General features: G+C 57.5%; 2 protein-coding genes across 10 annotated transcripts; one reads left to right on the forward strand and one right to left on the reverse strand.

Annotated features, from left to right (window-relative positions):
- Positions 1 to 3,238: 3,238 nt before the first annotated feature.
- Positions 3,239 to 9,741, forward strand: SIRT6 (sirtuin 6). 6 transcript variants are annotated; one of them, XM_069497393.1, is made up of 8 exons: positions 3,239 to 3,328; positions 4,667 to 4,794; positions 5,212 to 5,394; positions 7,075 to 7,134; positions 8,476 to 8,571; positions 8,652 to 8,732; positions 9,109 to 9,232; positions 9,310 to 9,741. In XM_069497393.1, exons 1-8 carry the CDS (start codon positions 3,263 to 3,265, stop codon positions 9,649 to 9,651), a joined length of 1,080 nt encoding a protein of 359 aa, XP_069353494.1. In that variant the 5' UTR covers positions 3,239 to 3,262; the 3' UTR covers positions 9,652 to 9,741. The 6 variants fall into 6 exon arrangements, with proteins under 6 accessions (XP_069353494.1, XP_069353504.1, XP_069353520.1 ...); XM_069497403.1 differs by lacking the exon at positions 8,652 to 8,732; XM_069497419.1 differs by lacking the exon at positions 5,212 to 5,394.
- A 1,056-nt stretch (positions 9,742 to 10,797) lies between these two features.
- On the reverse strand, positions 10,798 to 19,865 carry CREB3L3 (cAMP responsive element binding protein 3 like 3). Of its 4 annotated transcripts, none has more exons than XM_069480335.1 (10): positions 19,751 to 19,865; positions 19,175 to 19,265; positions 18,419 to 18,704; positions 17,368 to 17,486; positions 15,954 to 16,091; positions 14,941 to 15,047; positions 12,981 to 13,049; positions 12,038 to 12,122; positions 11,740 to 11,836; positions 10,798 to 11,553 (listed from the first exon to the last, which is right to left on the reverse strand). In XM_069480335.1, exons 3-10 carry the CDS (start codon positions 18,702 to 18,704, stop codon positions 11,240 to 11,242), a joined length of 1,215 nt encoding a protein of 404 aa, XP_069336436.1. In that variant the 5' UTR covers positions 19,175 to 19,265; positions 19,751 to 19,865; the 3' UTR covers positions 10,798 to 11,239. The 4 variants fall into 4 exon arrangements, with proteins under 4 accessions (XP_069336436.1, XP_069336447.1, XP_069336417.1 ...); XM_069480346.1 differs by having other exon boundaries at positions 15,954 to 16,088; positions 19,175 to 19,432; XM_069480316.1 differs by having other exon boundaries at positions 19,175 to 19,432.
- Positions 19,866 to 21,133: the final 1,268 nt, after the last annotated feature.

The raw sequence follows: 21,133 nt of genomic DNA on the forward strand, positions 1-21,133 counted from the left end.
CCAGGCTGGAGTACAGTGGTGTGATCACAGCTCACTGCAGCCTCTGACTCCTGGGCTCAAGCGATGCTCCTGCCTCAGCCTCCCAAGTAGCTGGGACTGCAGGTGCCACCTCATCCAGCTCATTTAAAAGAATTTTTTTTAGAGATGGGGTCTTGCTATGTTGCCCAGGCTGGTCTCAAAACTGCTGACCTCAAGCGATCCTCCTGCCTTGGCCTCCCAAAGTGCTGGAGCTACAAGCATGAGCCACCGCACCCTAAAATAAGCCTTTCTTGGCCAAGTCACAGTCAGTTTTCAGGAAGATCCCTAGCATAGAGCCTGGAAAACAGTAGGTGCTCAATAAATGCACTTCACTGGTATTTCCTGTTACCCAAACAGATCAAGCTTTTTCTGGTCTCTAAGCTTTTGTCTGTGTAGTTACTTCGGCCTAGAATGATTTTATTTTTACCCCCTCTCTGCTGAACTCCTATTCATCCTTCACAGCCCAGTTATAAAATCCCTTGCTCTGATCAGCTTTGTTTCTCGCTCCCAAGCAGAGCTCTAACTCCCCAAATTGGGTTCCCCTCACCCTGGCTGGGTCTTTTCCTCTGCTTCACCCTAGCTCCACAGGCTGGAGGGGTCTGGGCTGGTTCTGTCTTCCTCAACAGTCAGGGGCTCCTCTGCACAGAGCCGTGTTTGCAGGACAGTCAGAGGGAACATCCTTGCAGCTCAGCCCCCTCGTAACAGCCTGGCCTCTGTGTGAGTGACAGCAACTCACCCAAGGCGGGTGGAGATCTGGGGTGACAAGGCTGTGTGCATGTGTGTGTAGGAAGATCTCAAGGGGGTGTTTTCTGAGGCGTGTGACTGGGGGTGCCTATGTCTAAAAGGAATCTCTGTGTCCTTATTTATTTATTTCCTACCAGAAAGTGGGAGTGAGATGGCCTGTCACCTGTCCACCTGCCCGTGAACTTTCCAAGCCACCTTTCCACCCATCTGCCACCCATGCACTCACTGGGGTGCAATCCTCCCGCTGTACACCCACCCACTGGCCACCCCCCCCAACTCTCCCACCCAGTTCACCTTCTCATGGTTCACTACCCTTCAATCATGCTCCACCCATCACACACACACACACACACACACACAGCTATCCCCCTACCCATCCACCCAACCACCTACCATTGGTCCATCCATCCACCCACCCACCCGTCCATCCACCCACCCACCCATCCATCCATCCACCCACCCACCTATCCCCCTACCCATCCATCCTACCATTCATCCATCCACCCACCCACCCATCCACCCAACCACCCATCATCTACTCACCATCCATCCATCCATGCATCCACCCATCGACCCCCCCATTAACCAACCCCCATCCATCTTTCCACCCACCCACCCACTCACCCATCCACCCACTTACCTGTTCATCCACCCTTCCACTCCCCCATCCATCCATCCCTCTGTCCATAATCCATACATCCATCCACTTGTTCATACATCCATCTATCCACCCACCTATCTAACCACCCCTTTATCCATCCACACATCCACCCACTCACTCACCAATCATCCATCCACCCATGCACCCACCCACTCACCATCCATTCACCATCCATCCATCCACCCAGCCACCCACTCTTCCATCCACTCTTCTATTCATTCATTCACTCCTCTTCCAGTCAATATTCTCATTCACTCACCACCCACCCTGCCCTTTTTCTTCTACCCCTGACCAATGGACTCAATCACACCCAAAGCAGGGTGTAACGAGAAACCCAAAAGAGGAGCCCACAGGTTGGCTGGGGAGGCAGGGACCCATGGGCTTGGGGGAGGGGAAATGCTGGGTAAACTTAGGGAGCTGTTTCCTGGAAGATGTGATGGTGAGTGCTAAGGGTCTGATGCCAGGCCGGATGTTGAGCACCAGCAGCAGGAGGGAGAGCATGTAGTCTAGGCCAGGCAAAGGCAGGCAAGGGGAACAACGTGTACGTGTGTGTGTGTGTGTGTGTGTGTGTGTGTCAGGGTGCCTGTGTGTCTCCTCAGCATGGCTGGGACCCAGCACCGGCCTCTCCTTTCTCCCACACACAAGGGCTCAGGGCCCTGAGGCCCTAAGGGGACCCTCCATCCTGCCTTCCCATCTCCTTCCCCCTACCTCCTGCAGCTGCACCGCCCGAGCACCAGGCCACCTTGTCCAGCGCCGACTCCAGTTACCCTCTCCCAGCTGGGCTGCTAGCTCGCAGGGCAGCTCCCAGTGCTCTGCTCTGACACCCGATCAGCTCTGAGCGGGCAGCCGCCCCAGGGGGCCGGGGATGAGCCAAGGGAGGAGACAGCCTGGCAGCTGGACTGCCTGTTGGCCAACGGGCTCTGGCGGGAAGACACCGACGCTCTTCCCTGTCATCTCTGGACAGATTTCAGCTTCTGGAAGGAGCCATGCTCTTTCTTCCTCCCCTCCCAGCCCTTGCATTTGCTGTTACCTCAACCAGGAACGTTCTTTCTGTAACTCATGTCACCCCCAACCAGCTCATTCCCTCCATCTCATTCCTGCTCACTCTTCAGATCTTTGCTGCAACGCCCGCTCCTCCAGGAAGCCTTCCCAGATGCTCCCAGCCTGGGTAGGGTGTCTCCTCTGAGTTCCCTCATTGCCCTGTGCCCTCTGCGTCTCCACTGCACCCCAATGGCACTATGTCACCATTGCCTGGTCACATGTTTGTGTCCACCGCCAGCCACATGAGCAGGGCGTGACACCAGTACACAGTAGGTGCTCAACACGTGTTTCTTAAACGAGCCCTCAAGGCCACCAGCCCCAAAGACCTTGAGCAGGACTTGTCCGGCTGAATCCCCATCACCTGCCTGCAGAATGTTTAGATAACTTAGAGCCGCATTCAAGGCCCTCCGTTGGACTGGCGTCCTGGGTCCCTACTCTCTGGCACTGTCATAATGGAGTTTACTAATCTGTAAAAAGCGACTAAGGGGGCACTGATCGCTCGTGTCCCTCATTTTAGGGGTGACTGGAGAAGTCTCACGTGGGCGGCCGCCCCAACTCCCCGCCTGGGTCACTGGGCAGCCACCTGCCTGGCCCAGCCAGTGTACAAGGGAGCGGGCTCCTCCCTGCCAGCAGTTAAGATGGCGCCTGCAGCGTCAGCACGGGGCGCATGCGCCTTGGCAAGGGAGGCTGGCCGCGCAGGACGGGACCGCGGCTCCTCCTTCCTCCCTGTCCCGCCCCGTTTCCGGCGGAAGCGGCCTCAACAAGGGAAACTTTATTGTTCCCGCTGGGGCTGCGAGGATGTCGGTGAATTATGCGGCGGGGCTGTCGCCGTATGCGGACAAGGGCAAGTGCGGCCTCCCGGAGGTGAGCGCGGCCGGGGGTCCCGGGGGTCACGCCCCCCCCCCCAGGGCCGGACGGCAGCGGGACATTGTGAAAATAGCAGGAGGCACTGAAGCTAGACAATGGGAGGCACTTCCCAGTGAGGAGGGGGCGGGAAGTGACGCCCCCTGCGCGCCCCGAGGAGGCGAATGCGCCCAGCTCTGGGGCCGCTGGGCTGGGACGGAGGGAGGAGCCCAGGTCGGGGAACGCCTGGAGGGCCGAGGGCGAGAAGGGGGATGTAGTTCCAGGAGGAAGGAATGGCAGGGCTGAGGCTGGGAGGGGAATAAACACACTTGGAGAAGAAATCAGTCCAGGGAGGTTTCCAGACCCCGGCCAGGATGGGACTCAAATGCCAGGCTGGGGGGTTGGCACTTTGTCCTGAGAGCTGGGGAGGGGCCTGGACCCTGCGCCAGAAGGATCCCTGCAGCCAGTCGGAGCGGGAGGGAGGGATAGGCTGTCCCCTCCATGTGCTGTGGGACTCTGGGGGAGTCAGTTCCCTTCTGGGTCTCCATCTGCCTTTCTGCAAACTCGAGGCAAAGAGCGCCCCAGCCCATGAAGCCTGGTCCCTGCCTTCTGAGTCATGCATTTAATATGCCCTGATGGCCGGGCGCGGTGGCTCACGCCTGCAATCCCAGCACTTGGGGAGGCCAAGGTAGGAGGATTGCTGGAGCCCGGGAGTTGGAGGCTGCGGTAGCAGTGATGACATCACTGCACTCCAGCCTGGGGGACAGAGCAAGAGCCTGTCTCTAGAAAGAAAAAAAAAAAGAGGTCTCATTGGTGTGCATCCTTCCAGAAGTCCCAGTCTCCACTGCTGCTCTTATAACTTTAGTCCACAATTATTGAGCACCTACTGTGGGCCAGGCACTTTCTAGGTCCTGGGATACAGCAGGAAGCAAGTCAGACAAAAACAACTCCTCATTGTAGTGCAGGAGACAGATGAGGGGCCGCACTGAAACCAGGTGGGGTTGGGGTGGTGGATGGGGGCATCGCTAAGGTAACATTTGAGTTCAAACCTAAGGGAGGTGGGGGCGGGAGTCATGTGGGAAGAGTATGCCAGGCAGAGGGAACAGCCTGTGCAAAGGCCCTGGGGCAGGACCACACCTGGTATGTTGGAGGCTCAGGGAGGACTTGAGGCTTTGACCCTGAGGGAGGTGGGAGCCATGGAGAGCTATAGGCAGAGGAGGGACATGAGGACAAGCTGCCTTTTCTAATCCATTCTCCTCCCTGGGGCAAAGCAAGGACAGCTCAGTCTGTGGCTCGTGCCTGGCATTGCTACTTGGGGGACGTGTTTTGACCCCTCCCTTGCGCTCTCTCACCCCACAGATCTTTGATCCCCCAGAGGAGCTGGCACGGAAGGTGCAGGAGCTGGCGAGGCTGGTCTGGGAGTCCTCCAACGTGGTGTTCCACACGGGCGCTGGCATCAGCACCGCCTCGGGCATCCCCGACTTCAGGTCAGGGAGCAGGGGGGGAGGTCGAGGCAGGGCCAGGAACAGGGCTTCCCTGCCAGGGCTTCCCTGCCAGCAACAGACACCTGGGCGCCTGAACCCATCCTGCAGGTTGTGTCCTGGGTATTGGGGAGGGGGAAGGCTCCCTTTCAGATGTGTCCTACACCCAGCATTCCTCTCACCCTATTGGCCCGAGTTTGGTCACCTGATCAGACCTAGCTGCAAGGGATGCTGGAAAATGTAGTCTTGAATCTAGGCTGGCTGTGCATGGCTATATGTTGGGGTTCAGTTACCATATCCTCTATTTTTCTTTTTTCTCTCTTTCTCTGTCCCCGATTCTCTCTCTGTCTCTTTTTCTGTTCCTCTCTCCTGTTCCTCCCAACTCTCCCTCTTCCCGTGTCGCTCCCCACCTGCTGCCTTCAGGGGCCCCCACGGAGTGTGGACCATGGAGGAGCGGGGCCTGGCCCCCAAGTTTGACACCACGTTTGAGAGCGCGAGGCCCACGCAGACCCACATGGCCCTGGTGCAGCTGGAGCGCGTGGGCCTCCTCCGCTTCCTCGTCAGCCAGAACGTGGACGGGCTGCACGTGCGCTCTGGCTTCCCCAGGTGACACCCGCGCCTGTCTTGTCCCCACGCAGACCCCACTCCAGCCCGGCACTGCCTTGGGTGGCCCAGGAAAGCACTTGTGGCTCCGTGGGGCTCCACAAACCCGAGCTGGCACCTGTTGCCATCTCATACACACATCTAGAGATTTGGGGTCCCCTTTTTTTGCCCCTGGGAGACTCCAGCCCTGAGTTCTCTGAATCCTTCTTGGCCCAGTGTGTGGAGCTTCCTGAGCCCCACGGCCCAGGGCTGTCCCTGCCGGGGCCAGAGGCAGAATCTTCCTCCAGGTGGGGCCAAGGGAACACGGAGGGTGGCGGGAGAGCTGTCAGGGCGTGGAGTTTGCGGTTTGTTAGGTTTCCCACGTTCGTCTGTACTCATTTCACACTGAACATGGACTCCTCCGTGCCCTGGGGCAGACGGATTTCCTCATCTTACGGGTGACCCTCCCCTGCCCCACTTGGCCGGGCCTCACCCTGGGGCGACCGGTTGGAGCCAGGTCAGTTGTTCATAGGAGAAGCCGGACACTCCGGAGGTGAGGGACAAGGAAGGGATTATTTTTTCTGCTTATAGAGGGAAACTGAGACTGCTGTCCCCTTCTCTTGAAATGAGCCTGAGTCCTAACTCCAACCATTTGGCATAGGAATACAATTTCTCCTGGGGCCAGGTGGCTCTTGCCACCTGCTACTGTGGCCAAGTTCTGGGGTTTCCGCTATTTCAACATGTCGGTACCTGAGAAACGATCTGTCTCTCTGTCTCTCGCTCTCAGATCCAAGACGGGTCAGAGCCATTAACTAGACCAGTGGCTGCAGATCTAACTGCTCATGGCCACCGGGGCATTGTCTCCACGCCCCAGCCCCGACTGTGTGCAGACAGGAGCAAAATGGGTTGCATTTATTTAGTTACGCATTGAGCACCTACTGCATGCCTCACTGTTCTGGAGGTGGGACAGACTGACCCAGACAGATCCCTTCGCTGCCCCCCTGGGCTGTGCGCTCTAGTTGGGGGTAAACAGACAGAAAACAAATTAAATAAGCGAATTCAATTCTGTGTTAAAAATGCAGCAGGGGAGCGTGGGGGGCAGGAAGGGAGTTGCAGCTTTTAACAGGGAGGTCAGAGAGGGCTTGTGTGCAGAGGTGATATTTAAGCTCAGAGAAGGTGACCAGGCAGCCGTGGGCAAGAGGCCACCAGGCCTGATCATTTGATCCCTCAAAATATCCCACGAGTTGGGGACATTGTTGTCCCACTTCACAGATGGGGACTGTGCGGCACAGAGGGGTTAGGTGGCCTGCCTGGGGCCACACAGCTGGGAGGCAACAGAGCTGGGATTGGATCTGACGTTCCTCTGCCTCCGTGCTCGGCGGCCACTTGGGGCCTCAGTTGCTTCCTCTGCAAACTGGGAATTAGAATTCCACACTTGTGGAGGAGCGGGGCAGGCATTTTGTGAAAGGAATGAATGGGCTGCCCATCTGTGAAAGTGGAGTCAGCCCCGGGGGTTCATGATTCCTCAGGCTCAGAGAGGTTGGGCCACCTGCCCCGGGATGCACAGTGTGTGGATAGTGGAGCCAGGAGCTGGAAAGAGGGAGTCGGTGGGTCTTGTGGCTGAGAGGTCAGGGAAGGCTTCCTGGAGGAGGAGGGCTCAGCACTGGGCCCACCCCGAGCCTCTTCTTCCTCCTCCTCCTGCAGGGACAAGCTGGCGGAGCTCCATGGCAACATGTTTGTAGAGGAATGTGTCAAGTGTAAGAGGTGAGTGCCACCCGGGCTGGGGCGGGGGCTTGGCCACGCTGTCCCCAGGCAGTCCCCGGGGTGGGCTCTGCACAAGGGCCCCGGGAGTCCACTGTGATGACGCAGAGGGCGTGGGGAGGCCGGGTGTGGCCCTCTTGGCAGGTGCGTTAGTGCCCTGGGGCTGCCATACAAATTGCCACAAATGAGTAGCTTAAAACAATAGAAATTTATCACCTCTCAGTTCTGGAGGCCGAAAGTTCAAAATCCAGGTGTCTGCGGGGCCATTCGCCCTGTGAAACCCACAGGGGAGGATTTTTCCTGCCTCTTCCTAGCTGCTGCCGGTGGCTTCAGCCTTTGTCCCCATCCTCACGCGGAGACCACGTCTCTCGGTGTCCGAGTCTCCTCCTCTGCTCATGACACACCCATCACTCGATAAGGGCCACCTGCCCCAGTAGGACCTCGCCTGAACTAATGACACCGGCACCAACCCAATGTCCAGTGAAGGTCACATGGTGAATCCCTGGTGGTTACGACCCCAACCCCCCCATTAAGATCATTTTGAGACCGGTACCATTCTTGTAAGTTTTCCGTAGGTTTGAAATTTTTCAAAATAAATGTGGAGAGAAAAATTTTAAAAGAGGGAGGGCCCACCTGTAGTCAGGTCTCAGAGACACCCCTGCAGGGGAGGAGCCACGCCCCCTGGCAGGTATTCACACCTGGGGGCGCTCACAGAAGCAGGGAGACGCCCACCTGCTCTGGGGAAAGTTTAGCCAGGTATATTTGTGGGTCGAATTATGTCAAAACTTATTATTTTTAAAAAAATAGAGACAGGGTCTTGCTCTGTCACCCAGACTGGAGTGCAGTGGTGTCATCACAGCTCACTGCAGCCTCCAATTCCTGGGCTCAAACGATCCTCCTGCCTCAGCCTCCCGAGTAGCTGGGACTACAGGTGCCACCATGCCTCGCTAATTTTTCTATTTTTAGTAGACATGGGGTCTTGCTATGTTGCCCAGGCTGGTCTCAAACTCCTGGCCTCAGCAATGCTCTCACCTTGGCCTCCCAGAGTGCTGGGATTATAGGCAGGCGTGAGCCACCGCGCCTACAGGGTCCCATGTCTTGAGCTCCCTTGAGGATCATGTCCTGCCGTTTCTTTCTTTCCTGTGCTGTGACCCTGTGCAGTGTGTGGGTGGGCTGTCCTGTGGAAGGCCCCTCGCCCTGGGTTTGTCACATGTTTTCTCGCGCTCAGATTCTGGACCTGTGCCCTCAGTCGTACCTCCCTGGGAGAATATCTTGCCAAAAAAAACACAAGGGCCACCCAGGTGGGCTGACCCAGCCCTGTCCCCCGTTCCCTCCCCGACACAGGCAGTACGTCCGGGACACAGTCGTGGGCAGCATGGGCCTCAAGGCCACGGGTCGGCTCTGCTCCGTGGCCAAGGCCAGGGGGCTGCGGGCCTGCAGGTGAGCGACCCCTCCCCGCGCCCTGGGCCCCGGGGGAGGTGGCGGGTCTGCTGCGACACCCCCCACCTTCCTCCTCGCAGGGGCGAGCTGCGAGACACCATCCTGGACTGGGAGGACGCGCTGCCGGACCGCGACCTGGCTCTTGCCGACGAGGCCAGCAGGTCTGACCCCCGTGGGGCGGGCAGGGGCCGCGGCTCAGGGGCAAACTCAGGGAGGGCTTCCTGGGGGAGATGAGCCCGTCCAGGCTTGCACACACATCGCCCTCACCTCACGGCCTCCAGTGGGCGCTGCACGAGGTCCCCTTTACAGGTGAGGAAGGAAGTTGAGGCTTTAGCCAAGCGACCCCTCCATCCCGCGCTCCAACCGGGATTGCCAAGCTATGAGGCCCTGGGTCCGTGACTCCACCTACAGAGGCGGGTCCGGGCGGGGAGGGGGCCAGCCTTGAGCGCCCAGGTGAGCTGGACCCTGGGTCGGCTCCGGGTGTCGCAGGACCAGGGCTGGGAGGGGTCAGGCTAAGCCCAGGCTCCCTGGCCCCAGGAACGCCGACCTGTCCATCACCCTGGGCACCTCCCTGCAAATCCGGCCCAGCGGGAACCTGCCGCTCGCCACCAAGCGCCGGGGAGGCCGGCTGGTCATCGTCAACCTTCAGCCCACCAAGCACGTACGTGCCCGAGCCCACCCCTGTCCGGGGCCCCCACGTGCCCTCTGCCCCTGCCTGACCCATGCCCCGCCCCACAGGACCGCCACGCCGACCTGCGCATCCACGGCTACGTAGATGACGTCATGACCCAGCTCATGGAGCACCTGGGGCTGGAGATCCCCGCCTGGGACGGCCCCCGCGTGCTGGAGAGGGCGCTGCCACCCCTGCCCCGCCCGCCCACCCCCAAGCTCGAGCCCAAGGAGGAGCCCCCCGCCCGGCTCAATGGCTCAGCCCCCGCCGACCCCAAGCAGGAGCCCCCAGCGGAGCCCCGCGACCAGCACAACGGCTCCCAGCCCGCCAGCCCCAAGCGGGAGCGGCCGGACAGCCCTGCCCCATGTAGGACCCCCAAAAGGGTCAGGGCCGAGGCGGCTCCCAGCTGACCAGGGTGCTCGGGGCGGGCGGGGCTTTTTGTACAAACTGTGGGTTCTGTTTTCCATATGGGCTCACTCTGTCCCCGGGGACCTCAGGGCAGACTCGCCCTCTGCTGCGGCTCCCTTGGCTCTGGGGGCCTCTGGTGGGGACCTGGGGAAGTGCCGCCCCCCAGAGCTGCCGCCTGGGCACCTGTGCCCCGCCACGTCCCAGCCTCGGACTCAGGGTGTTCCCCGGAGGCTGGCCGCACCCTCCCGGGTCTCCAGCCTAAATCGGTACCAGCCCCCTCTGCCCCTCACACCCCCCCACTCTGTCCTAAGCCACCCTCACGTCACGGCCCCCCTGGGAGGGGTGCCACAGCTCCACATGGGACACACAGGAGAGACTGGCACTGCCTTTGGGCTGGAGGGAGGCAGAGGTGGGTCCACCCGGCCTCCAGAAAAGTCTCCAATGCAATAAAAGCAGAACTTCCTTCTTGCATCTAAACGTGTGTAAATCCCGACTTGTGCCGGGTCCTCGTGCCCAGAGGCGGGAGTGCGCAGCCCCTCGCCCTGGAACATCTGCCTGTGCTTCTGTTGCAATCCCGCCCGCCAGCCTGGGGTCACCCTGCAGGGAGGCCCAGAGGGATCAGGCCAGTTTTCTGATGTTGGTGACAATACCAGCGGCTGGCATTTCTTTCTTCTGTTTTGTTTTGTTTAGCAATCCTTATCCCAGCGCGGGAGGCTGGCGTTTGCACTGAGTCGGTAGTTACATAGTGACTTGGATGGCTCTAGTTGTTTAACATTTGCCCCAACGCTGTGAGCCCCTGAAGGAGAGAGGCCGTATGTTTGGGGCTCAGTTGCAGCCGGGGCACCTGCGCCCAGAGCGCAGCCTTCGTCCCTCCCCAGCTGTGACCTTGGGCCGTCACTGCGCTTCCAGTGCTGGGGGTGTGCTAGCAGGGCCTCCCCGGGCTCCTGGCGCCCTGCTGCTCTCCAAGGTGCTGAAGCCACGCCTGGCGTCTCCCCGGCCGCTGCTCCAGCTCTGGGATGGTGGGGGGCCCCGTGCCTCACTCCCCCATGCCAGGCTGGCCCAGCCCTTCCTTCTGGGGGGCGTGGGGGGCCCCAGACTCCACTCCAGCCCCTGCCCAACCCCGCTCCCGCACCACAACAGCGTTCTGTCAAAATACTTTATTAAGGATCGGGCAGTCCTAGCAAAGGCGCCCACTGCGGCCGGCCGTGGTGGCTCCGGGGCCAGGGTCCCTGCAGCCTCTGCCGCCTCCTCCTCCCTATGTGTGACGGAGGCAGGGAGGGGACCCGGCTGGGGGAGTCGCTGGGGCACCTGTTGTGTCTGTGCCCGTGCGTGTGTGCCGCTGCGTCTGTGTGGGTCTGTTCCAGTCTGTTTCCTTCTGCGCCTGGCTCTGTGAAAAGCCCAATCCCCGCCCTGTGTCGCCGGGGGCCTCAGGCAGTGGCTGGGTGTGTGGCTGTGAGTCCGCGCCTCCCCCTCCTGGCCTCTGCGCCGAGGTCACCACCTCATCCCCTCTCCCCGGCCTGTCACTGTCCACTGAAGCACCCCACAAGCAGCCTCGGGCAGAGGGGCCTGGGAGCACGTTCCCGGCGGGGCTCAGAGCTCGTCCCCTGCCGCCTCCAGCCCCGAGAGTCCTGGGCTGAGGACAGACTCACGCGCCACCCAGTCCAGCAGGGTGGCCCGGCCCAGCTCCTCCGTCGAGTTGCCCAGGACCAGGGTCGAGTTGTCCAGCTCCTGTGTCGAATTGCTCCGCGCCAGCGAGTCCCGGACGCCCCAGTCCACCCCAGGGCTGCCTGGAGACCCTCCGTGGGGCCCACCAGCCTCGGGCTGGGGTCCTGGGGCCTCGGAGCCTGGCACGGCGTCGGGGGCCACTCGGGAGGCAGCGTCATTGTGCAAAGTTCTGGAAAAGACTGATGAGGGGTGGGGGGCCCATGAGGGACGGGGTGAGGGTGGGTGGGGTCCCACCCTCCTTTTCATAGCGCCCAGCCTCAGGGCACAGGGGCGCAGGGCTCTCTCCCCGCTCCCAAGGCACTTGGGGAGCCAAGGGGACTGGTGCCCCTAGTGCAGCCACGACAGGGGCTCCGAGGGGGCCCTACCTCGCATGGGCGTGAAGTCCCCGGGGCTCTCGGCTTTGTTGGCGGCGAAAGGGCTGATGGAGGGGAGGATGATGAGGGCGAAAGACAGCAACAGGACCTGGCAGAGACGCGGGCAAGGTTACCCCGTCCCTCCCCCTCCCCCGTGAGCACCTCCCTCTCACAGGCAGGGAAACTGAGGCCCCGGTGGCAGATCGTGCTCGCTCTGGGGCATGAGGCCATGCTTGTGCCCTCACCCCCCTCCCCACAGGCCTCTCTACGACAGCCCAGGACCCCCGTCCACCCTGGGGCCAGGACTCACAGCTATGCAGGTGCCCGTCTGGGCAGACTTGCTGGTAGACTGGACCACAATGGCCTGGAGTTTCTTCAGCTGCTCCAAGAGGGATCTTAGAGGGACAAGCAGGCTTGGGTGAGCCTGCAGGGCCTTGGTTCTGCTTCCTACCCACTTGCGGGGGCTCCCAGCCCCTCTGAAGCTGAAGTCTGAATTCCATCCATCCTGCTGGCGAGGCCCTGCTGCTTTCCCTACCCACCACGCCCCCGGAACAGGGTCTCGCTCTGTTGCCCAGGCTGGAGTACAGTGGCGTCACCATAGCTCATTATAACCATGAACTCCTGGGCTCACATGATCCGCTTCAGCCTCCTGAGCAGCTGGGACCACAGGCATCATGCCCAGGTATTTTTAAAATTATTTCTAGAGATAGGGTCTCACTATGTTGCCCAGGCTGGTCTCGAACTCCTGGCCTCAAGCAATCCTCCCACCTCAGCCTCCCAAAACACTGGGATTACAGGCGTGAGCCACTGCACCCGGCCCCTTGCTGCTCTTGGAAGCCCCAGATTCTCCCTCTTCAGCTCCACAAACCCCCATCAGACCCACAAAGGCCCACAAGACCCTGCACGACCTGCCCCATCCCCTCCCTGGCCTGGTACACGGTAGATGCAAAATAAATATTGACTGAATGCATGCAGGTGCAGAATCAGGTGCAGTTCTCCAAAACACCATGCTCATAGCCTCTGGCAATTGCAGAAGCCATTTCCTCCACCAGAAGCACTTTCCCTACCAAACTCTTATACATCCTTCAAGGCCCCAAGTCCAAATCTCCTCTTCTGTGCAGCCTGCCTCCTTTGTAGGCAGAGGCCTTTTCTCTGCTCCTTCTTGCAAGGGCTCTCTGCCCTTCATCCCCATCTCCTGCAAGGGACTCTGGGTCTGCTCCCCCATCCTCTGCCCTGGCTGGACCCGGACTCACAGATTTTGCTTCTCAAGGTGCAAGACTTTCCTCTGCAACTCTTGATTATGGGCAGTGCAGGCTGACATCCTGCAGGGACAATGGCACAGTGATATTGAGAACATGCCTGTCACCATCTGGCTCAACTGACCTCTCCCTGGGTGGCCCCACTTTAAATAGGGGGAACCTACAGTCAGAGAGGGGAAGTCACCCATCCAAGTCACTTGGCAAGCCCGCAGCAGGGCTGTGACTTGAACCCACATCTGCCTGGTTCCTGGGCCCCATCTCTGTGTTAGCGTGGGGGGCTTCATCCAAGGCAGCATCCCCAGGGCTGGGAGCAGAATGCCAAACCCAGGCAGTGATGTTTCCAGAAGAAACCTTTGTTGTTGTTGTTGTTTTGTTTTTTTGGAGACAGAGTCTCGTTCTTTTGCCCTGGCTAGAGTGCCGTGGCGTCAGCCTAGCTCACAGCAACCTCAAACTCCTGGGCTTAAGTGATCCTTCTGCCTCAGCCTCCCGAGTAGCTGGGACTACACGCATGCGCCACCATGCCCAGCTAATTTTTTCTATATATTTTTAGTTGTCCAGATAATTTCTTTCTATTTTTTTAGTAGAGACAGGGTCTCGCTCTTGCTCAGGCTGGTCTCAAACTCCTGACCTCAAGCAATCCACCCACCTCGGCCTCCCAGAGTGCTAAGATTACAGGCGTGAGCCACCACACCCAGCCCCAGAAGAAACCTTTGGACCAATCCTCATCTTGAGGCCTGATACTCTTGCACCTGCTATAAACTTTTTTTCTCACAGGAAGCACTTAGGATTACGTGCTTTGTTCTCCAGGAAGGTGCATAAGGATCTAGGGTCTCTTTCCAGAAGATAGGCCAGGCATGTAGCAACCACAAGAGAGAATAAATTCCCCTCACTGAAAAACCCTCCTCTCAAAAACTCATGGGATAATGAACAATTTATAATATAAATTGGGGAAGACCTAAGGGCCAAATGATAATGATGATAGTACACATCAAAATGCAGCTAAAGCAGCTAAAGCAGTGCTGAGAGGAAAATGCATAGCCTTAATGCAGCTTAATGAGCTGAGCATACACATTTAAAAATTATCAAAATAACAACAGAATAAGCCCCTCTCAATAAAATATATATGAGGGATGCAATAAAGATAACAGTAGAATTGAATACACTGAAAAACAAAACCACAATTGGGTGGGGGAAAATGAGAAACTCATTCTTTGATGTGAATAATAGGTGAATATTTGGCAAGACTGATCAAGAAAATAAAAGAGAAACAGAAAATAAACAACATGAAGTTTTTTAAAAAGGGCGTCACTGCAGATATTGAAGAGATTAAAAATAATAGGAGAGACCTATGAACAATTTTATGTCAATAAATTTGAAATGGATAACTTCCCAGAAAAATATGACATCCTGAACTGACTTGAGAAGAAATAGAAAACCGAAGTAGACCTGTAACATTCAATAAAATCATTCCAGGATTCAAAAGTGTTGGTCTGCTTTTTATGTTTCTATTAAAGAACAAAGAGCCTGTGTCTCCTCGGTATCTTAAATGAGTTAAAGAGGTGATTGGGTGAGATTTGGGTTTTTAAGTTGAAAAAGTTCTGCCAAGAATAAGCTCCCCTCCTTCCTGCTCCTCCTACCCAGGGGAGACGTGGCAGCTCTGAGCACCAGTATTGCGCAGACAAGGAAGTGCCTCTTTACAGACAGGAGCCAGAATAGGATGAGTCACACATCATCCTTTCTTGGCACTGCATATTCTAGGGGGGGAAGAGACCCCCACACCCTTGTGGGCCATCTCAAAGCACCTTTCCGTCCCTGCACTCAGTATGAAAAACAGTCTCTCCCAGAAAGAGAAATCAACTCTATAATTGTGCCAGACCTAAAGAATGTGATCTTAGCCACACTGCTCTGTCTCTCTGGGCCTCAGTTTCCCCCCGAATGTCAAGTCCAGCCTTACCGAGTCTCCAAACCATCAATATATTCCTTCTTCTTTTTCCTGCTTTCTTGGGCTGACTGTTTATTCCGGATCTTCCGGCGGATTTTTTTCAGCATTCGCTCCTCATACTGCCGGGTGAAACCAGGGAGGAGGCCGAATCAGTGTGGACTGTCCCCACTCTTATCTTGACCCCATAACTTCACCCCATTCTCTTCCTATGAGAGCCACCCCAGACCCGGAAAGACTTCTAATGACTTGAAGACCAGCTTCCCACTCCCCAAACTCTTTTTTTTTTTTTTTAATGGATTGCTCTTTTTGAACCATCCTCTCCCTAAACTCCTAAGGCTCCTGGGTTCCCACAGGTCTTCCCAGTTCCCAAGCCTATAAAATTGGGAGACTTTGTGCATTGGCTCTGCGCCGCCACCTTGTGGCCATCTCCGGGAAAAACACCTTTCCCTGGAGCCAGCAGGTGTTAAGATAATTAACGTCCTCAAGGGGGAACGGCAAACTCAGGTGAAGACATTGAGCGAAACCAGCCAGGTGGGGATTCTGACGAGTCAGAGAGCCCAGCAGCTACTCAGCCATCGATAGTTGCACGCGGAGGTGTGGGAATATGGGGACGTTCAAGTTACTGAAATCTTCTGGTCAGAAACATGTTAGCAACCAATTCAAACGTGTATAAAATGCAGTGTAGCCAAATCACAACATGTCTGCAGGACAGGCGTGGGCCTCAGGTCACTCAGTTTGTAAACTGTGGTCTCAGAGAGGCAATTGCAAAGCACGAAAGGCACATGGGACGGTCCCTGCCCCCAAACTGCTGCTGCCTGCAGTCTGCCTTCCTCCCTGGGTGTTGGGAATTGCCCTCTCGGAGCTGAATTTAGGACGGGGCTTCTGGCTGATTTTTCTGGCTCTGGTGACAGACGGGACCTGGCATTCCAGTGTGGCCGGGTGGGTGGGGGTCTAAAGGTGAGACTCAGGGCAGGTAGCTGCAGGAAACAGGGAGAGACCTGGGGCCAGGAGTCCCCCCGACCCACCTTGGTGAGGGGCAGTTGGGTGGGCAGAGTGATGCCTTCTTTGGCCAGAAGCTTCTTCTCGTCCTCTGTCAGCACCAACTCCTGACAGTGCCCCGTCCCAGGTCGCAGCAGGTGGGGGGCTGCCATGGGATGCTGCTGCTATGGAAAAACCAGGGGAATTACATTGGGGGCAGGGGCGCTGGCAGCCTGCAGGAAACAAAAGAAGCATCGGATCCGAGAAATGATCAGTCCGTGCACTGCACAGTCTCCATCGGCAGCAAGGCTCAAAATAACCCGCACACGGACCTGTGACCTGGCCATTCTACTTCTGGGACTCCATCCCGCAGTTGCCCTCACACATGTGCATAATGACGTGTGGACAGGTTTTTCTTTTCTTCAACCAGCAGTCATTCATCCACTATTTCTCGAGCACCTACTCTACGCCAGGTACCGTTCTAAGCCCTCAACATTCATCGCTGTGCAATGACTGCGGACAATAGAAATATACAACAGATAAGGGACAAGTTCCAAGGACGTACACAGCAATGATATAAAAAATGATGCATTTATAAAAGCCAGGTATGATTTCCAAAGCAGTCATTCTCCTTGCTCGTCCTTCAAGGCCTGCTGGAGTGCCGCCTCCTCCAGGAAGCCTTACTGGACCCACAATGACCCTGTGGACTGTCTCCTTCCTCTGTACACCTCCGAGAGCAGTGTGTCTCCCCATCTTGACCCTCAGATCCTAGAGGCTGAGCACAGAGCTGGGGCTCACTGCGTGACTCTCAAGTCACCAGGGGCACCCCTGACTTCCCTAGAGAGGATTGGAATAAACTTTGGCATCAGAGAAACAGGAGCTCAAACCCTGACTCTGCCACTTACACGCTGTGTGACCTCAGGTTAGTGGCTTAACCTCTCTGGGCTCTGACTTTCTTATCTGCAAAAATGCAGGCACCAGCTGGATTGTCAGGTGTGTGAAGCCCTTGGCAGGGCAGAAGGCACTCAGTGTGCAACAGGCACAACAGGACCAACAGGCCAGCCCAGAGTTCAAAGCTACAGCAGCTGTGTGGCCTATGGCAAACTACTGAGCCTCTCTGTGCCCATCTCCTCATAGGTAACATTAAGATAGTAAAAGCCCCAGTCTTCAGGGATGCTATAAATTTAAAGACGATAAATTTAAAGCATTTAGAGCAATGCCTGGCATATAGTAGGTATGTAGTAAGTTTTAGCTTTTTATCTTTTAACTACTAATATTATAGTGGAAGATGCCCCAGACCGGAAAATAGTAAACTCAGGACTGAAATTGTCTGTAGCCTTCGGCAAATAACAGCTCCTTTCTGTGACTCAGTTTTCTAGACTGTGAAGTGGGGACATCGGGGGTCCGTGTGACCAGAGCCATCCCAGCTCCCATGCTCCGGAGGAGGGGTGAGGTGCTCACCAAGTCCCCGCTGCTGCCGGAAAGGAGGAGGTCTTTGACGGTGAGGTTGCAGCGTGGGGGCAAGTCCACTGGCTCGGCCAGCTCCTCAGCGTACAGGCTTCCTCCTGGGCTCCACGTTCCTAATCGGGGCAGGTGGAGACAGAGGCAGAGAGGGTGTCAGACGACAGGGGGTGGGCGTCCTGGGCTCCCCAGCCTCTACCTGCCTCCTCCAGGAAGTCTGCCATGATTGACCCCAAGGTGCTTAGAACTTTTGGCAGAGCTTGGGCTTCCCACGGCCTGGGGTGGAGCGGGCAGCCCTCACCACAGCCTCTGTGTCCCCTCTGCTGTAAGACAGAAACCCAGATGCAACCGGGCACTTCTCTCTGTGTCCCACAAGATACAAGAAGGCACTGGACATTGTCCGGGGACCCACTGCCTATCCAGAAGGGAGCGGTTCTTATCACCCAGCTTATAGGCTGGATTTGCAGCCAGCTGGGTCTTATCTCCCCCAGGGGCCAGGATGAGGTGTGATTCACCTCTGGTCCCCAGCCCCTCCCGGTGCCCGGTATGCGGTAGACAGGCCGCTGGAGAACTTCAGGTCAGAATCCTTGGGAGCTGTGTGACCTTGGGAACGTGACCTCCCCTCTCTGAGCCTAAGTTTTGTCAACTCTGCAACGAGATCAATAAGAGCTCATTTCAAGGCTCAAGGGACAAAGGACGTCCCAGCAGCCATGTATCTCCGGCCGAGGCTCCGCATGGCCCACCGGGGTGCTGGATCAGGGCTTTGGCAATAAATCATTATTGCTCTGCCGGGCTGCCTTCTGACAAGGCCTGTTGCCAGCTGCAGGAGGACCACCCTGAGGCCTGGACCCTGTAACCTCATGCACTTTTATCGAACGTCTGCTAGAGCCAGGCACAGAGGTGCAAAGACGCCTTGCCTTCTTTGATTACTTAATGTCGTGGGGACTCAGTGGCACTATCTGGAAAATGGGCTCATGCAGCATCCACCTCCGAGGACGGTTATGCGTCTACAGCAAGGAGGGGACGGTGGCAGAGATACAGCGGAACTCACCCAGGTCTATGGCCACCGAGGACTCGAGCACTTGGACAACTGGCCCCGGGGGCCTGGGGGGGCAGAGGGGGCTGGGACGATAATTGGGGCAGGGCCCAGCAGGATGGCAGCCAGCTGGGGTGGTGGAGAGTCCGCTGCGTGGAGGGGTGTCCTGGGGGTCGGAGGGCAGGTCTTCGGAGATGCCACTGTCACTAGCCGCGGGAGACCAGAGTGGGGAGCTGGGCGCTGAATCTCCCGAGCCCAAGATGGAGCTGAGGAAGTCATCAGGGTCAGGGCCTGGCAACATCTGCTGGGGTGGACAAAGAGGGCTAGGAATTAGGACATCCACTCCGTGCCTTAGATTGCTGAGTGACCCTGGGCAAACCACCAACCCTCTCTGAGCCTCAGGTGTCCTTTCTCCAAGATAGAGTTAATGCTTTCTTTTCTCTGCCCGGGAGGCTCAAACACAACCATGTGACATGGAAATACCCGGCCAGCGAGACATGAGCCCCAAGTTTAAGTTTGGACCCAACTCCCAATTGCTGTGTGACTTTGCACAAGTTACCGCCCCTCTCTGGGCCTCCATTTCCCCACCTGTATGAAGCAGTCAATGCCACCTGAGACATAAGTTGCTAAAATCAAGCACCATGAACCAGAAGCACTTCCTGGTGCTGAGCAGAGGTCTGGCCAGGCTCTGGCACGTGGAGGACCTCGGAAGGGCTTTGGTCGCCCTCGTGGAGCTCCGTGGCCCTGGGGCGTGTGCAGTGGGCTCCTCACCTGGTCCTCGACGCCGCCCCAGTCCTCGCCCAGCTCAACGTGTCACAGGATGCCGTCCTGCCGGTCGAACAGGAGATCCAGGAGCTCCAGGCTGTCGGCGGGGCCCGTGGGACAGACGGAGAAAGCCATCTAGGGCGCGAGGGACAGGCATGGGGGTCGCGCGGCCCCTCTGCTCCCCACCCCGGTCTGCACAGCTCTCCCCAGCTCCTTCTAGCTCAAGTTCAGCCTCCAGCTCGGGCCTCCACTTCCAAATCTCAACTGTGGGGCCATACGGAGAGTCCCGGGCACGAGAAGTAATTTCTTTAAAAAGCACCCGGGAGAGGCCCTGGCCGGAGACGGAGCCAGCCCCTGTCGAGGTCCCGGCCACCGCGGTGCCCTTCCTGGGAGGCAGGGGGGAGCCAGAAGAGGGAAAAACCAACAGCAGCCCCAGAATGGAGGTGAGATTCTGCTCACTGCTTTTTTCTCTGGCCTCAGTTTCCCCATCTGTGCAAAGGGGGTCGGGGGCTTCCTTCCAGCTCTGTTGGCTCGGGGAGGGGCTCCTAGACCCCTCTTCCCCCCGGACCGGGCAGGGCTTACCTTGCCAGCTGCCAAGGCCCCATTCATGTCCTGCTCTCGCTGCCTCCGGACACGTCCAGGGACCCCACCACCAGCGCTCCTGGCCGGGCTTGCTCCTCTCTGCGGCTCTGTCACCACCCCCAAAGGATGCTGAAATAGTTCCAGGCAGCTCCCAGCCCACCCCCGGCCACCGATTGGTGGCCAGGACGGACAGACAGGGTTAAGGCCCAGTGACACCAGGGCAGGCGGGGGCGGGGGAGGGAAAACCGTTATCTCGTTTGTGTGTTGTGCTTTTCCAGCCAGTGGGCAAAGGCCAAAGTCTGGGGTACCTGGCTCTGCTGTGACCTCTCCCCTACTTATGGGGACCTTTTCTCCTGAGAGTTCCCACACGTCGGGTTCCAGCCTGACCCGGGGCCCCTGGGTGGGCCCTGTCCTCTCCCAGGACAGGACAAAACAAAGAAGACCAGCCCAGGTCTTCGTGGAGGCCAGTTCTGTGCCAGGAACTCATTCCAGCTGGCAACCGCCTGCCCACCCTCCAAGACCAGCTACCAGTTCTTTCTCGAATCTTCTATGGTTCCTTTAGTCAACAAATATTTACTGAGCCAAACTCACTCCCACCTCAGGGCCTTTGCACTGGCTGTTCCGGCTGCCTGGAACTCCCCTCCTGTCCCCTCCCCCTCCGCCCCATCTCGGTGTTGACGTATTCATGAATAATCACTGTTTGTGACTGAGAGACCCTCTCTGATCTCCCCCAACACAGAGGAGCCCACCCCAGACCTCTTATTACACCATTGTTACCATTGAACCCCAAACTGTTAGAAATTTTCTTGCTTGCATACTTGTCGGTTGGGGTTTTTGTTTTGTTTTGTTTTGTTTTGCTTTAGATAGAGTTTCATTCTTGCTCAGGCTGGTCTCGAACTCCTGGCCTCCCAGAGTGCTAGGATTACAGGGTGTGAGCCTCCGAGCCCGGCCTTTGTCTGTTGTTTTTCCTCATCCCCCACCTAGCCTCCATGTTAAGGGCCAGGATAGAGTCTCTCTTGTTCAGTGCTGGGTCCCTGGTGTCTAAGAAAGAGCCTTGTACACAGTGGGTGCTTAATCAACTCCCACTCATGGAGCACCTCCTATATGCCACGGGCACTAGGGATGAAGCAAGGAGTTAGCTAGACCATAAATGCATCAACGGCCGGGGGAGGTGGCTCATGCCTGTAATCCCAGCACTCTGGGAGGCCGAGGCGGGTGGATCGTTTGAGCTCAGGAGTTCAAGACCAGCCCAAGCAAGAGCGAGACCTCGTCTCTACAAAAACTAGAAAGAAATTATATGGACAGCTAAAAATATATAGAAAAAATTAACCAGGCATGGTGGCGCATGCCTATAGTACCAGCTACTCGGGAGGCTGAGGCAGG

The sequence above is a fragment of the Eulemur rufifrons genome, chromosome 2, assembly GCF_041146395.1.
Source record: "Eulemur rufifrons isolate Redbay chromosome 2, OSU_ERuf_1, whole genome shotgun sequence".
In the NCBI taxonomy this organism is placed as follows: Eukaryota; Metazoa; Chordata; class Mammalia; order Primates; family Lemuridae; genus Eulemur; species Eulemur rufifrons.

What these genes read in the sequence shown, in the direction of transcription:
- CREB3L3 (XM_069480335.1), bottom strand. Translation starts at nt 18,704, where the DNA reads ATGTTGCCAGGCCCTGACCCTGATGACTTCCTCAGCTCCATCTTGGGC. An exon ending in CCCAACTGCCCCTCACCAAG is followed by an intron (nt 15,048 to 15,953) that starts GTGGGTCGGGGG and finishes TTCACCCGGCAG; the next exon opens with TATGAGGAGCGAATGCTGAA. An exon ending in GGACTTCACGCCCATGCGAG is followed by an intron (nt 11,554 to 11,739) that starts GTAGGGCCCCCT and finishes ACCCCTCATCAG; the next exon opens with TCTTTTCCAGAACTTTGCAC.
- SIRT6 (XM_069497393.1), top strand. Translation starts at nt 3,263, where the DNA reads ATGTCGGTGAATTATGCGGCGGGGCTGTCGCCGTATGCGGACAAGGGC. An exon ending in AGGGGGCTGCGGGCCTGCAG is followed by an intron (nt 8,572 to 8,651) that starts GTGAGCGACCCC and finishes TCCTCCTCGCAG; the next exon opens with GGGCGAGCTGCGAGACACCA. An exon ending in ACCTTCAGCCCACCAAGCAC is followed by an intron (nt 9,233 to 9,309) that starts GTACGTGCCCGA and finishes CCCGCCCCACAG; the next exon opens with GACCGCCACGCCGACCTGCG.